The 15,263-nt window shown below is 40.0% G+C and overlaps 1 protein-coding gene across 1 annotated transcript; it reads right to left on the reverse strand.

The window, feature by feature from the left end:
* Nucleotides 1-1,060: 1,060 nt before the first annotated feature.
* On the reverse strand, nucleotides 1,061-14,931 carry LOC132836050 (uncharacterized). The gene is made up of 21 exons (XM_060855294.1): nucleotides 14,858-14,931; nucleotides 14,715-14,773; nucleotides 14,525-14,617; nucleotides 13,154-13,281; nucleotides 12,279-12,419; nucleotides 11,942-12,022; nucleotides 11,172-11,339; nucleotides 10,985-11,081; nucleotides 10,012-10,229; nucleotides 7,607-7,760; nucleotides 3,499-3,713; nucleotides 3,311-3,425; nucleotides 3,021-3,226; nucleotides 2,827-2,944; nucleotides 2,576-2,742; nucleotides 2,398-2,477; nucleotides 2,192-2,319; nucleotides 1,830-2,019; nucleotides 1,608-1,746; nucleotides 1,437-1,530; nucleotides 1,061-1,176 (listed from the first exon to the last, which is right to left on the reverse strand). The coding sequence occupies exons 1-21, from the start codon at nucleotides 14,929-14,931 to the stop codon at nucleotides 1,061-1,063; spliced, it is 2,781 nt and encodes a 926-aa protein (XP_060711277.1).
* Nucleotides 14,932-15,263: the final 332 nt, after the last annotated feature.

Here is a 15,263-nt window from a genome sequence, read left to right on the forward strand (position 1 = left end):
ACAAAACCACATACATTGTTAATTTCAGAAAGGGGGCAAGGATAACCCCAGTTGTTAAAGAATTAGTTTGTTTAACCTCAGTCAACTGTGAAGCAATTGATAACTAGTCACTGGGTAAATTTAGATTAAGTAGATCCACAACTGGATTTCTGAGGGGAACGGGAAAAGAGACAAAATTTACTTTAAATATAAAAAATGGGGGCAGTACTGTTGATGGATGTAAGTGGGCTTCAGAAAAAAAAGCAGAACAGCTGACCACTGATATTTCAGCCAGCTAACGCAATAAGTAGCAGCAACAAACTGACAGGAAAATGTAACGCTCAATGGAATTTTTGGAAAGGTCAGATTGCAGTAGAGTTCTTCCCACATTAGGATTGCTCTCAGTATTGGCCCTTTATTTCAAGGGGAAAATGGAGGGTATGGAAGCCTTGTTGTAATTGTACAAAAGGTGCTGGTAAGATGCCAGGAACATGGTGAGCAATTCTCGTCTCCTGTTTTAAAGGATCTTGTTGCATTAGAGGCAGTTCAGGAAAAAAACATGAGATCTGGTATGCAGGGGCTAAAAACCAGATTGGGATTTACTCATGAGGTGTTCAAAAGAATGAAGGGGTGACCTCCTTGAAACAGGGGGAGCTTGACAGACAAATGCTAAGATTGTCAAGAGGACCTGCCCCTCCTGGGAGTCTAGGACCAGAGGGCATAGCCTCAGAATAAAGATGGGCACCAATTTTAGATTGAGGAATTTCTTGAGGGAGGTCTTTTGAATTCTTTGCCATAGACCCAGAGGCAGAACCCTTACGTATATTTAAATCAGATTCTATGATAGCTGTGGAAAGAGGCAAGAACCTGGATTGAATTATATTGGATCAGCCATGGTAGGATACTGCTCCACTGTTCAACAGGGTAGAGGACTACACCTATTTCTCTGGTCAGAGTTAGATTTGTTCATTGAAACACTTGTGCCAACATCTGGATTGGCAAAACTGTTGAATTTACTATTAGCTCTACGAAATCCACCCAAGGAAGAGACTTTATTTGAATGAGCATTTTTAATTAAATCTTAGTCCAATTTTTTCATTTGGCACTTACAACTGATGACACCAAGCACCATTAAAGTAACAATTATGGCTGAGCTTCCAATCAGGACTGCCCTGGAAGAGGACAGGTTATTGTCACCTAAAAGAGAAAAGCAAACTGGATTAGTTAGTCGTCAGATTTGATAAATTGTTTCAAAGCCATTCCAAAGCAATTTTTCACCTTGCTCCATCTTGTTCTCTACTATAGGGAATTCTGTAGAAATCAGAACAGCCCCTGATGACACATATCCCTCCACGTAGTGGGTTCTGTCAGCACTTCGCCCTGTAGTAATTACACAGCTGGTCAGTACAGGATTACAGGCAACAGCACAGGTTTGGTGTCCCATCTTCAAGCATTACCTAGTCGTTGTTTCCTTGGTACACATTGACCTGGACACAGGAATCTATTTACTGGATCCTTCCTGCACAAAGCTACACTGCAGTGGAAATACACCTGGGGAGAGAAAAAAAAAAATGACAATAGCTGAATACAAACATATTGAAAAAACACTGTAGTGGAGCAATCCTCACCTGTTCCTCAGTATAATTGCCCAAGGTGAAAGTAAACATCTGGACTTCAAACCTTTTGAAGTGAACAGGATATTTAACCCTCTCACTCTTGGCTACTGGGTGGAAGGTGGTTCTATACAAGTCAGCTTTGTTCTCACAGCTGTAAAACAAAGATAGTCACTTGCCACCCAAAGGCAGATGTCAATACTGTCCCACCTTTACAAAGCAGCAGCTCCTACTTGCCTGTTGATAATTAGAGGCCACTGTGGAATGCTACGTCTGGCCGGTGACGCAGTTGCCCAACAGTCTTGCAGGAACAATTCAATTTGTGGATCCTCATTGTGTAGCAGCTGCACTTCAACATAGACAGGATCAGTCAGATACTTCACAACTGGATAGTCACCTTCCTCATACAGGGCAGAATAGGACACATCTGCAAACAAACATCCAAAGCAGGGAGGTCCAATATAATTAGGGGTGGAAAGGAAATACCCTCATTCCAATTCTTCATTAAAATAGCTACAATCTAGTCAGACGGGATCACAAAAAATTTACCCCTCTGACAGAAGTGTTCTAATATTGAGGCACTGTAGGTGGTAATTTACCTTTGGCAAGTTCCATTACCAAGACAAGGGGTCCATATCCAGGTACAACAGTTGGCTGAGGATTCACTTGATGTTCAAACTGAAGATGCAGAGTATCATTTACATGGTAATGACAGGATACTGCAAGCCTAGGAATGAGAATAGCAAGTCACTTTAATGTTAAGAGGAAGCAAACACAAAATCAAGCTCTTGCTCCAGAATCCTACCGATATAGTGGATCACTAGCTGGTGCTGATTTTTTGAAGAAAGCCACTTCATTCTCATAGATCATGTAGTCCTCCTCAAACTACCGCAAGAAACACAATTAGTCCATTATGAGATAGTGTTTAACAATAATCGTCCCAGAGGCAGTTTAGTTTCAATAGAAGCCAGTTGTTAGCTTACCCTTCTACTCGTTCCACACGTATTTGCAGAAAAATCAAATGTGACCTTGGAGGCACTCCTCTCCTTTGGTCTACAGGTTTTATCTTTCAGCATCATTTTCCCATCCACTCCCAACAATGCTTCCAGCTTCAGAACAGTGACGACAATTCTTCCACTTGGAAAGCATGCTATATTAAGACAAGAAGAAAAAGTTAGTGATGCCAAAACTAAGCAAGAGGTGATGCTTACAGCAAGTGAAGTCAGGAACTTACTTATCAAGTCACTTATTGAAAAGCTGCAAGAAACAGAAAAGTTGACCAGGACTTCCAGGGTTTCATTATCCCTGAATTTGAACTCAAACCTGTTGCGAAGACCTTGCTCATTTATTGCCTGGAATGAAGCCACAATTAGTTGGGATCCACACAAACTAAGACAAACAAACAGATTTGAGTTAAATAGTTACTACCTCATGAACAACTTCGGCTGCATCACGTGGAATGGTTATTACTGAGTGGGTATCATTCTCGCTCAGGTGATAACCTCTCTGCTCAGCAGAGTGAGGGGTGAGCTGCACGTTTCCAATGAAAGGAATCCAGTACCGATCTGACGTTCCATGTGTTACCACCAAGGTCACGTTCTCTTCATCACAAAAGCCATCTGCCACAGGAAGTACTAGCAAAAGGCACATTTCATATTACTTCAAAAAGCATTTTCATGGATCACTTTGTAGTCTACATCAGGGCAAGAACCACCTACCTATTGTGTGCTGATGTATTAAATGAGCTGGATGTGTGAACGTTAGATTTTCTGGAACCACAGTCATTGTGTAGATGACATCAAGAGTATATTGTTCAACACCATCACCTATATACTGGAAGGAGGAAGCCACAAGTCAGCATCATCTCCAAACAATGTGGATGCCATTTACCCAGACATCCCATTACCTTTCTGTCTACGACTGGTGACTCCATGGGAACCTCCAGGATGAAGATTCTATTTAAGGTGGTCTCATTTGGGTTAGTCCCAGTGTACACATTAAATCTCAGGGTTTCTTCATCCACAGGGAAGGACTGTGTGCCCAGAGTGAGCTTGGTGAGTTCTACATCAGGAAGGAAGTTGCCCAGTGAGACATTGAACAGCCATTGCTCAGGAATGGTATCTGGAAGAAAAATTGGCATCTGTGTAATTAACTCATCCAAACCACCAAAGCACAGATATTTGAACAGCTTTTCCTTCATCCCATTTGTAAGTTCACTGACTATTTATAAAATTGAGGAAGCAAGTTTACAACAGGAAAAAAGTAAAATATATTGCTTGGGTTTAGAAAACTGAAGGGTAACTTTGAACAAGCTCCAAGTAGGGAGTTAAAACAGTATTCCCAATTAGTTTGAGTTAACCTACAGTTTCAGATGAGCCACATTCAGTAAACCCTTAGTGTTCACTGTAGGTCATTTGGGATTTCCGAGAAAGACTAGCAACAGAAGCATGTTCTTAAAAATGAGTATCAATAGGTGCTGTTCAGCATCCTATAGAAAAAGGAATTTAAATCTCAATGTAGAAAGTAAGGAAGTTAGCCTGTATACTGAAGAACACATCTGTCTTGGGACCCTCTAATCACACAGGATGAATGCCTATTTCACCAGATCCCTGATCTTCCCTCCCCCACCTTATCCCAAATCGAACCCCAACTCAGCACCACCCTCTTGATCTGTTCATCTTCCTTCCCACCCATCTGCTCCACTCTGGAGTATCACCATCACCCCCACTTAATCTACCAACTGCATTCCCAGCCCTACTATTTATCACAGCCCCCTTGTGTAGCCCCTCCCTCAACATTCTTGAAGATCTTTGCTGGAAATAACTCTTGCTCCTTGGGTGCTGCCTGATCAGCTGTCTTTTTCCAACACCACATGACTGATCTCCAGCATCTGCAGTTTATGTTCTCCCCACAGAATTAGTGTCTGCTTAACTTAAAGTTAGTGTTGAGGGGATGCTTCATGTGATATAGTTTATCCTGTAACTGACCTCATTCTAAGAGTGGTAGTATATTCAACCACAATGAGGAAGTTACCTCAAGTATTATAAATCTGTGGAACTCATTACCCTTACATGCAGTGGAGGTTGCAACATTAGTGTCGCAAATGTAGACAGAGAGAGAGCACGCACGAGAAAAAAGTGAAATAACCAAGTCTTTGGTGACTAAACATTTAGTAGTTCTGGAGTACCCATTGTTAATTACATGTGGCAAAAATGGTGAGGAAATAAAGTTTTATTTATCTAGTACACAAGCCCTTTGGCTCAAATATGTACCAATCACTACTCAGTCCTTCGTCATAACATTCTCAAAACGGTGTTCAACCAAGTACTTTAAAAGTTTCCTGTCTACTTTCACAGGCAGTGCATTCCAGACCACCACCATCTTCTAGTGAAAGGAGATCTTCCAAAACCACCCCCACAACCCTCCTGCCTGAATCTGGGGAGATTCAAAAAAGAGGTAATTGCAGTGTACCCAAAAACAAAACAAAAAACTCATGGAGAAAGTCCAATTTAAAAAAAATTGGACAAGCACACTCCTATTGCAAGGAGACTGGACATACTAAACCAATTGTTGGAAGCTCAAGACTGAATATTCAGGTGATCCTTTTCACTGCAATCTTCAGAAAGCATCAGGAAAGGGATAGAAAATTTTTGCAGTTTTGGTAGAGCAGGTTTCCTCAGCCTGATGAGGGGGGAAAAACTAAAACAAACATTCTATGCTAAAGCAAAATCAGAACACTAGAAACTGAGTTTTATTTCAAAAAATTAACTCCTTATTCTGAGGAGGCAGGCCAATTGAATGTTTACACTGAAGCAAGTCAGTCATTGCTGTTGGCTGATTACGGCCTTCCAGGGGGAAGGCAGACAGGACAGTTTTTTTTTATATAAAAAAATTCAACTAATGGGACTAGTTTGTAAAGTGATTGTAGCATGGATAAAGTGCAGTCATGTAATAAAAAGTCACTTTAGAAACAATAGCTTAAAGTATGGAAGAATCAGACCTAGTTCAGAAATAGCCTGAGGGTCATTGACAAGAGCACTGTATGACTAAGTTTATCATAAAACAGATTACAGGAGGATTATCCAAGGGTTTTCTGGCTGTAATTATAACATAGCTGGAAATCAGAGGCTTTGTACAAGATTTGTTCCTGTGGATGTGCATAACTCACATTGAATAGAAATGCAAAGAAACAAATCCACAGATGAGGGAGCCTAACAAACAAGATGTACCATGCATCTGTATCAGAAATAACTATTTGTCCTTTAATTCTAATACCAGGAGGTTTGGAATAATCAGCAGGTTAAGTCATGTAAAAACTTACTGCATTTTCCTGATATTTTCCAGTGAAATATTCAGACTGGAATAAAGTTCATTCCTTCAGCTCATCCATAGGTTTAAAAATATTGTATAAGATGGACCAAAAACTTGGTCTGAATGTCCTGATTTGACAAATTCATGTTACTGTTTGCCATAAGGAATGCACCTAACAAAATCCATTGTCAAAAGGCCCAAACGCAAAGAAAAAAAAATCCCTTGTACAAATAAACTCAAGCCAACTGAAAGACAATGAGTTGTCAAGCACAAAAAAAGTGACTTTAACCTTAAGACTAGAGTCAACTTGGAATGGTGACAAATTTTAGTACAACAGGGTGGATTTAAATTAGAAGTTTCAAATTTCTACTATTCTTTTGACAACGGCAAGAAATTTGAGTGGGTAAAGCAAAGCAGAGTGCCTTGACAACCTGAAAGTCAGGTGATTACCAAGTTTTAGCAGCAGTAAACTAATCCATTTAGTTATTCCAGGGATAGGTTGGCATAGAATTGAGGAAAAGGAACCAGTTATTTTTCTGGTAAAGTTGAATTTGTTCCAGAAATATTCAATAGTGAAGAAAGTCACTTAACTGAAGTCTACCACATTTTGAAGTCTGCATTCCTGACACCAGTGATTTGTGGATTTATAATCATTTAAAATAATTCATTAACACTACAGCAAAAGTCTGGATTGGTGTTAAACATCAACCATTTTTAGATTGGAGTATCATTTGTGACAAGAGACAACAGATGCTTGGTCAAGATTAAACTTGAAGGAAATAAAGTTAAAAATGAATTTTTAGAATGATTAAAAATATTTTTGATTAGATAGAAACTTTACTTTGAGAAGCATGAATATTTTGGAATGGTATTATATTGTAGATGAAACTGGTTTAGTTTCAGTTCTGTGAAGACTTAACAGCCAGAAAATTAGTGGGTCAAAACATCTGTAGTGTGACCAAAGCTAGCTGACTGGACATACTACTTGCAATATAGAGAATTGCATACGTTTAAAAACAATTGCACCAGTCTCAGCAGAGAAGTCTAATGAATTCAATAACTTTCAACATATCGAAAGACTCAACCTTAACTCTTCAATTTATTAACTGAGTAATACTTCACTCAGGTGAGTCAAGTGTCATAAACAAGGATATTGCTGGGGAAAAAAAAAGGGCTAAATCCTATTGTTCATAGAGATCTCTCCAAATACCATTTTTCCCCTCGTTAAAAAAAGTTTGGCAGCCTTGAACGCTCACTGGTAACTATTGATCAATTCAGCCTCCACCCTGGAATTGAGGTCTTCCACATTTAACTATTGGTTGGCTTGGGGTTCAATAGGCTGTTAACATTCTCAAGCCATAAAATTTGTAATTTAGAACACAGTCACATTTGGCTTGGATTTAAAAACAGTAAGCCCATCATTTGAAGATATTAAATGAAATACCAACTGGAGTTCACTCCGGTTCTTATTCTCTCTTTCTCTCCCAGCTACCAAACCAATAGTGCAGGACAAGGGACAAGTTTCTTGCTGCCACAGTGTGGAAAAACAGCCATTAGATAAATTGTCACATTGTACAAAATGTAACAGCCTAAAATCAAGTTATGCCTTATATTAACAAACATTTTTCCTTAAATTCTCTAAGTGGAGAGGAATCCCATTCTAAGTTAGTTCTGCCATCTTAGAAAAATTGGCATGTACATACCGTCAATGAGAACCAAGGGCTGAGGTATAAAGGGTGTAGTAACTGGGTGGATCACGTTGATTTTATTCAGTCCCCATGCTTCATCTTCCCACAGATGCTCCAAAAACAAATTGATGCTGTACTTTATACCATACTGTCCATCCACCACATGGCTCTGTGGAAGTAGTAGTGAGGTAAGAAATGAGTGAGCAGTTTGGTAAATTGGTAATTTTAGTGGTAAGTCCTATCAACAATCTAAATTTGTATGTTTACCACACTTGAATATTGGTCTTCATCAGGATATAATAGTATATAGAACTATAATTTGTTCATAATGAAACTATTCAAAGGTGTCGAGGCACTGAACTTTCTGGCAAGAACCTGTCAACCATGGTTGATGATCAGAGTCCATTTCAAACACTGCAGCGAATCAGGAAAGGTCATTTTATTGGACTGGTTTGGTTCCACAAGTTTGTCACAAGCTAGGAATTTCAGATATGTTAGAGGGAGTGGTTGAGAATGTGGTAGGAAGGAAGGGGACCTGGATCCTTTTAGAGGTTCCTCCAATACTTTTCCCAACAGATTTTAAATTCCTGAAGTTGACAACAAGCAGGCTACAGGATTTTGATTTGGGAGACAGGGCAGGGGTAATAACAGGGAATCTAATAGCAAGGCCAGGTTAATCCTCAATGCTGGAGGGGGATTGGGGCAAGGATCCAACTGTGACAGCTGGTCTGCATGAGAATACAAAGAGGGCAGGCTTGTACATAGGTGAGGTCTGGAAAATTTAAGTCAAGGAAATTGTATCAAGTTCAAATGCAGGCAATGATAAAAATCAAAATCAATGCAATTGGAGGGACAGCATACACTAAAATCACAGTAAGACAGGTAAAACCATTAAGGCTCACTAGTGTACAGCATTTATAGGCACATGGTTAAATTGACAGCAAATTAAAAAAGAAATACAGAACATTCATAGATAGGACTGAATTTTAGCAGGTAAGGGATGTGATGTGATGTGCGCAACTCTGCTGCAGCACGAAAGGCACAAAGAGTTGTCAAGTTAAAAGGGTCTTAAGGACCTAGGAGAGAAAAAGGGAAGACTGCAGATGCAGGAGAGTCAAAAAGTGTGTGTTGGAAGGACTTATGCCCAAAACAGACTGTTGCTCCTCAGCCTGTTGAGCTTTTCTAGTGCCACACTGAAAAGTAAGGATCCATCTGGGAGTGGACAGTTAGGCAATTTTGGAAGATTATAATTAAAGGTTACATCTGCAGTTCTACAAACTGAAGGTTAGATAAAGCAGGAAGCTGCAGGCTATTTCAAATCTAATTAGTTATTTGGGATAGCTAGCATTAATGAGGTACCAACAGGACATTTTAATCACACAACAAGGTTTTCCTTTCATAAGGGTTGGAATTGAGCATTTAACAAATCAGTGTTGATAACAAGAAAAAGATCATGCACCTGGAACTTCTAGAAGGCATTTAACAAGATGACTGACCAGTAGGAAACAGTCTGGATAAATTGCTAGCTGGTGAAATACTGGCATGCTTCAGGAATAGTTTACAATCTACATTGAATAAAAACCAATGACAATGGTGCTTCTTATTTTGCATAATAAATTTGGCAAGTTGAGAAGTTACAAATAAACTGAGGGGTACAAGATAAGGGTGAAAAGCAGGTAGAGTGCAATGTGGAGAAATGTCAACTCCTCCATTGAGAGAATAGAAAGCTAGATCATTTACAAAGAGACTGGAATGCTGTAGAGGAATCAGATGCCCTAGTTCATAGGCAGCACAACTGTTAGCATGAAGGTAAACTAATTAGGATGAATAGAATGTTAGCCTTTTCTGTAGTGTGGGAAGTGCATTTAGAAGTCCTTCTACAATTGTAGAAAACATTGTAGAGGTCAATCTGGAGCACTGTGTACTGTTTAGTTTCTTTACTGAACGGGGGGAGACACTTGCATTGGAAGCAGTCTAGAGGAAGTTTCCAAGAGTCAAACTAGTGACTAACTGTAGTCTTGGAGGAAGAAAGTTGAGCAGTTTGGACTTGCACACCTAAAGACAAGAATGTGGGGTGATTGAAGGGTCTAGTTAGATTAGATCTGGAGAGCATCTGCAGTGCAGGATGCTAGAGGAAAGGCAACTCTAGAATTGATTTCTCAATGAAGAAAAAAATCAAAATCTTAACTTTTGATCAAAGCACTGAAGACATTGAGATTCAAGGTCATATTCCATTTCTAGCTAACTAAAATCATGAGTCGTTGAGCTGGTATAGGCGTAGAAGTACATATCAGAGCAACCACAGATTTGTGGAGCAGGTTTGACAAACTGAATGGCCTTCTGCTCTTATGAAAGACAGGAGATAGTTTGAGTTAGCTGCTTTTATCCTTTCATTTGCAAGGCAAAATCCAAACTCCAACCTTGTAATATCCATCCTGTGCTCCAATGGGGACCCTTATAGCAAGGGCTGTATCATTTTTATCAATGGTATAGTTTCTTTCTCCCATCGTTGTGGAATTCAACTTGATCCCATTTACTCCCATGGAGGTGTTGTCCTGATGAACTGCACTGGTGACGATTGGAGTGAAGATTCTTGGCACTGTCCAGATGATTAGGTCATCAGTGAATGAAGTACCATCTGAGGGATAACAAGTAGGTGGTTTAGAATTGCTAAAGTTAGAATTAGCTGTACAACATGGAAACAGACGCTTCAGTCCAATTTGTCCACACCAATCAGATATCCTAAAATCAATCTAGTTCCATATCCTCTTAGCCTTTATTTATACCCATCCAGGGGCCTCAAAATGTTGCAATTCTACGAGCCTCCACACTTCTTCTGACAACTCATTCCATATGTGCACGACCCTCTGCATGAAAAAGTTGGCGGTTAGGTTTAGAGTGAGGGAAAGGCAAAAGGGACCTATACCCTCCAGTTCTGGACTCCCATCAGGGATAAGACTTGTCTATTCACCCTATCATGCCCCTTGATTTTTAAAGCATCTATAAAAAAAAAGGTTATCCCTCAACCTCTGGAGGTTAGAAGGAATGTAGTCCCAGCCTATTCAGGCTTTCCTTGTGGCTCAAACCCTCCTCCAACCCTGGCAACATCTTGTAAATCCGAGTCCTTTCAAGTCTCAACATCCTGTTGAGAGAGGGATTAGAATTGCATGCAGTATTCCAAGGTTAGCCTAACTAATTTAGGCCCAAATATCTCCATAGAAGTGGAAGCAGTTCCCCAAGGGTCACGAAGAGTACTCAGCCCTCACTACTGCTTAGACCAGAACGCTATGTTTCAAACGAAGCAGGGAACATTTAAAAAAAAAGTGAATAAATAAATCAGTGAAGCCTACAGTTGTGCTCAAAATTTGAAAGATGCAGGATTAACAATCTTACCCAGAGGACAAGCCACAGCAGTGTCAACAACAAGAATCATCCAGTGCTGTTTATAAAAAGTACTTGATCGTATCACTGACAAGGGCACACCATGGACCTAATTATATTAAAAAAATTTGTCAGCTACTGCATTTACATGCAATCTAAAAAAGGCTCAGGAAAGCCAGAGTAGGATTAATGAACTTACCAAAACAGTTTGAGCCTCATTTGTATGATATGGAGCACGAAGCAATATGCGAGACATTGTACTATTGATTCCATAATTCATCTGATGTGCTTCTTTGACAGTCATAGTCCTTTTGTCACCAGATATATGGAATACCACTTGCCATATTCCACTTTCTGCACTACTTGCCTAGATCAGCAGTAAAGACAATTAAAAGTCCACTCAAGCTGCAACAAGCACTGTCACAAATTCTGCAAATATTACTGGAGGTCACCTTCAACATGAAGTCGATGTACAATGCCATAAAAGGAAAAACAAAGAGACACCAGTGTCCCTTACTTGCAACTTGCCTATCTCTATTAGAAATGTGAAGCTGCAAGCAAAGTGGAAATTCCACAAGACAAATTTGATATAATCCATGCTGTGACATCTTTTATGTCAGAAAAGAAAAAGGGCCTGTTGACATGTTCTGGGGCTCAAAGTAAACGTTTTTTAAAAGATAATTCTAAAATTAACATTTTGGCCCAGTGATGATCCATAACTTTACTCATGTTTTGAGTAGACACTTAGGAAAGCTCAAGTTAACAAGCCAAACAGGTTAAAAAGGCAGTATATGCAATGTTTTAAAACAGTGTTTGAAAAAAAAACCAAATATATTGGGCCTACTTTTGCCATTGTTCAAGAAAATATAGTCTACATCCATGGTTGCATTCATTAGAATGAAGCATTGCAAATTAAAACAAATCATGAACAATAGGACACCATTGAAAGTTTCATCCATGACATCTTACTTCTGGAAGAATTAGAGACCAGTCCTGAGAATCATGTGCATAATCATCTTCAATTGGTGGTATCTTTCTTTGTACTGAAACCTGTACAAGATTTAAAAAAAAAGTTACTGGTCATTAACAGCAGCCCCAGCCGCATACATAGTTAGTGCAATGTTAGATGGCAATCTGAGCTACTGACTAGACAAAGGATGATTAAAGTTAATTAAGTGCTCAGATGCTACAATCTGTTGCTAGGTACCTAATTTGCATTTTAGATATTACTAGTCTTCCATAACAGCTTAGAATTGCTACTAACTGTAGAAAATAGTCAAACCAGTATTTGGCATTATCTGTTTACCTGCATGTAGTTTTCTTCACAGAAGATTTCCCTTGCAGCCCATGGCGAATACATACATGAAAGAGTTTGAACATATGTTGAAGCCATTATCCTGTTGGTTCCTACATGTATTTGTACAGTGAGGTTGAACTGTTCATCATTCTGTAAACAAAAAAAAGGTATAATTCAATGACAAGGGTCACCATCTTGACGTGGTCTTTATACAGATGCTTTCACTTTATCCTACAAGTGACCTGAATATCAAATATTTATTCAATTATAGTGCCTACAGGTTCAAATTCCTGTCCATCGTGATGTTAAAACACAAAACCACCAAGGCAGGCTATGCAGTAACGATGAATTCAGCGACTCTAAGAAGGAAATTACAAAATCAGAAATCCAATCTCAATCTTGGTGGTTTAAATTGCATTAGGAGTTGGTTGAACCAAAAAGAAATTTCAAACAACATTCTGGATAAGGAATATAAACCAATTGTAAAAAACTTGAGGTAATGTGATGGAGAGAGGTAAACAGGCACAGAAACCAATTACACTTCAGGATTTCTGAACAATATTTTTGTTTGACCTTCTGTATGGAGGTGCTAACTTGTTGCAGTTACCCAATAGTAACCACAAAAATCAGACTCGCTGCATGGTTTGTCCCTTCCTCCCCCCTACCACTCCACATCCTCCAGTCCCCTCCCTTAGAAGAAATACATGGAGCCTTTTTTTATTCCTAGAAGAATTCTCACTGGTCTTTCTTTCCTTCATCCATCAGCCCACCTTAAATAGGTCAACTCATTCTTGGGGGCACTTAAACACTTTGGTTCTGTCTGCACAAAGAAAATGCAAGGACTGAAAATAGGAAAACACCTAGATCTTGAATTTATATCTTACCACAATATGTACACAGCAGCTGAGGATAGAGGCACGGAATTCAACATTATTCCACAAATCCACTGTAATGGTGTACCCACATTGTGAAGCCAACCTTGGTGTAACGAGATAGATTTTACCAGCAGGATCTAGAAGTTACAGAAAACCTAGAGTTAGCTTCAAAAAAACCATGAACTGTCTGCACACAAATTTGCTTCAATTGGCAGGAATACCTATACAGGTGCACATGGAAGGTTTGCTGCTTATTCACCAGAAAAAGCAATTAGATTTCTGATTTCTTAAAGGATCAAAGCAATAATGTCACTTTCCCAAACTAAAGTAGCAAGTACTGATTTAACAGAGTGACTGGGCACACTTAAGATTAGTGATCTGTTTTGTTCCACGTCTATTCTAATTGATTCTGAAGAGTGGTTCTGAAAATAGATTTTTAGTGCAGGAGTTCAAAACCTGGATATGCCTGCTAGAATCATGACTTAAACCTAGGTTACATGTGATTTATAAAATGGAGATCCTTATTAATGGAAGCAATGGCTTAAAAATTAAACAGTCAAAAAGACTAAAATATTGTTGACCAAGACAAAAGGGAACAGTAATGTAGATTCACTCATTTGGAAATGACAAGATAACATGTTGCATTGTTAGGTACAAGTCTTCATTAACCATATGATGTTCAAGTTATGAAAATCCATAATTAAATCCAATCACTATTTTCAGAATCTGATTTTTACTAACAGTAAAACCAAACTTCCAAATATCACACAGCTTGGATTTTAAGCTCAGGGCTGGTAGCTTTCTTAAGTGTTAGAACAAATTAACTAAAGAATTAGACAGTCATTCCAGGCTAGAAGTTGAACACCCTGTTTAAGGAGAGCCTAGAGTGATAATGCAATGATTACCCAAGAATCATCTAATACCAGAGAAATGTGGCAAGAGTGTGGGGTGGGGTGGTAGTGAATTAAAATGGCAGGAGGAATATGTGCCTTTGAAAAGCTAGTGCAGTCAACCATTTTCTGCTGCACTTGTGAAATCCAGCTATTAAATGAGTGGAGAGCAAGCATTTGTTTGAACAGATAATTCAGACCATCACCCTTACAAAAAAAAGTGAGCAAACTTATTGCAAGTATCTCATGAAACTTTATATTGGGAAAGATGGGTTTGATTGAATTTCGATGCTCAATCCTTTTATTACGCCAGTATTTAACAGTATCAAGACACTGACAACACGGTTGTCAATAGAGGTGAAGTGAAAATAAAAAAAGCAGACAATTCAGATTAGTCTTCAGATGACATACAACGGATAGGTCCATTAGACCAACATTGGGAGCAGAGATCTGTTATACACTGACTCCGAGGGAAAGCAGCAACACTCACCAACAACGCTGATCTGCCAGAACTTCCCGGCAAGAAAATCCTTATTCAGTCCAACCCAAAAGACACTGTCGCGGCATTCAGTCTTCAACAAACCTACAACAATGGATTAAAGAAAGTTCTTCAACATTGAAGACACCAGCTCAGAGTCCGAGCACAAAACAAACACTTTATCTCTGGACAGAACACTGACCTGGAGGGGCACTTTGCATCCAGACTTCAGGAGCTGTTGCAGACACCGAGAATATCAAACTGTTAAAGAGAGGGAGAAGCAATGAGCAAAAACATGGGAGCGCCCACCCCGTTTCCAGCTTCCTCCCCATCGCACAGACTCACCCAAAGAGCAGGATCGATGCCATGATCCACAATCCAGCCCCTGGCTGAACAGCAACTGCTGCCTCAGCTCCCATTGTAACAGTGACACAGGAGGGGGAGGAGGCGCGCACCATTTAACCCGGGTCACGCGCTCATCAGCAGCAGCCCCTCCCCCTCCCCACACCTGTCCCTCCCATCCCCATCCCCCTCCCCCTCCCCACACCTGTCCCTCCCCTCCCCCTCCCCACACCTGTCCCTCCCATCCCCCTCCCCCACACCTGTCCCTCCCATCCCCCACACCTGTCCCTCCCCCTCCCCCCACCTGTCCCTCCCATCCCCCTCCCCACACCTGTCCCTCCTCCACACCTCCCCCTCCCCGTCCCTCCCATCCCCCTCCCTCACACCTGTCCCTCCTCCACACCTACCA

This window comes from Hemiscyllium ocellatum, chromosome 3, assembly GCF_020745735.1.
Source record: "Hemiscyllium ocellatum isolate sHemOce1 chromosome 3, sHemOce1.pat.X.cur, whole genome shotgun sequence".
NCBI classification, from domain to species: Eukaryota; Metazoa; Chordata; class Chondrichthyes; order Orectolobiformes; family Hemiscylliidae; genus Hemiscyllium; species Hemiscyllium ocellatum.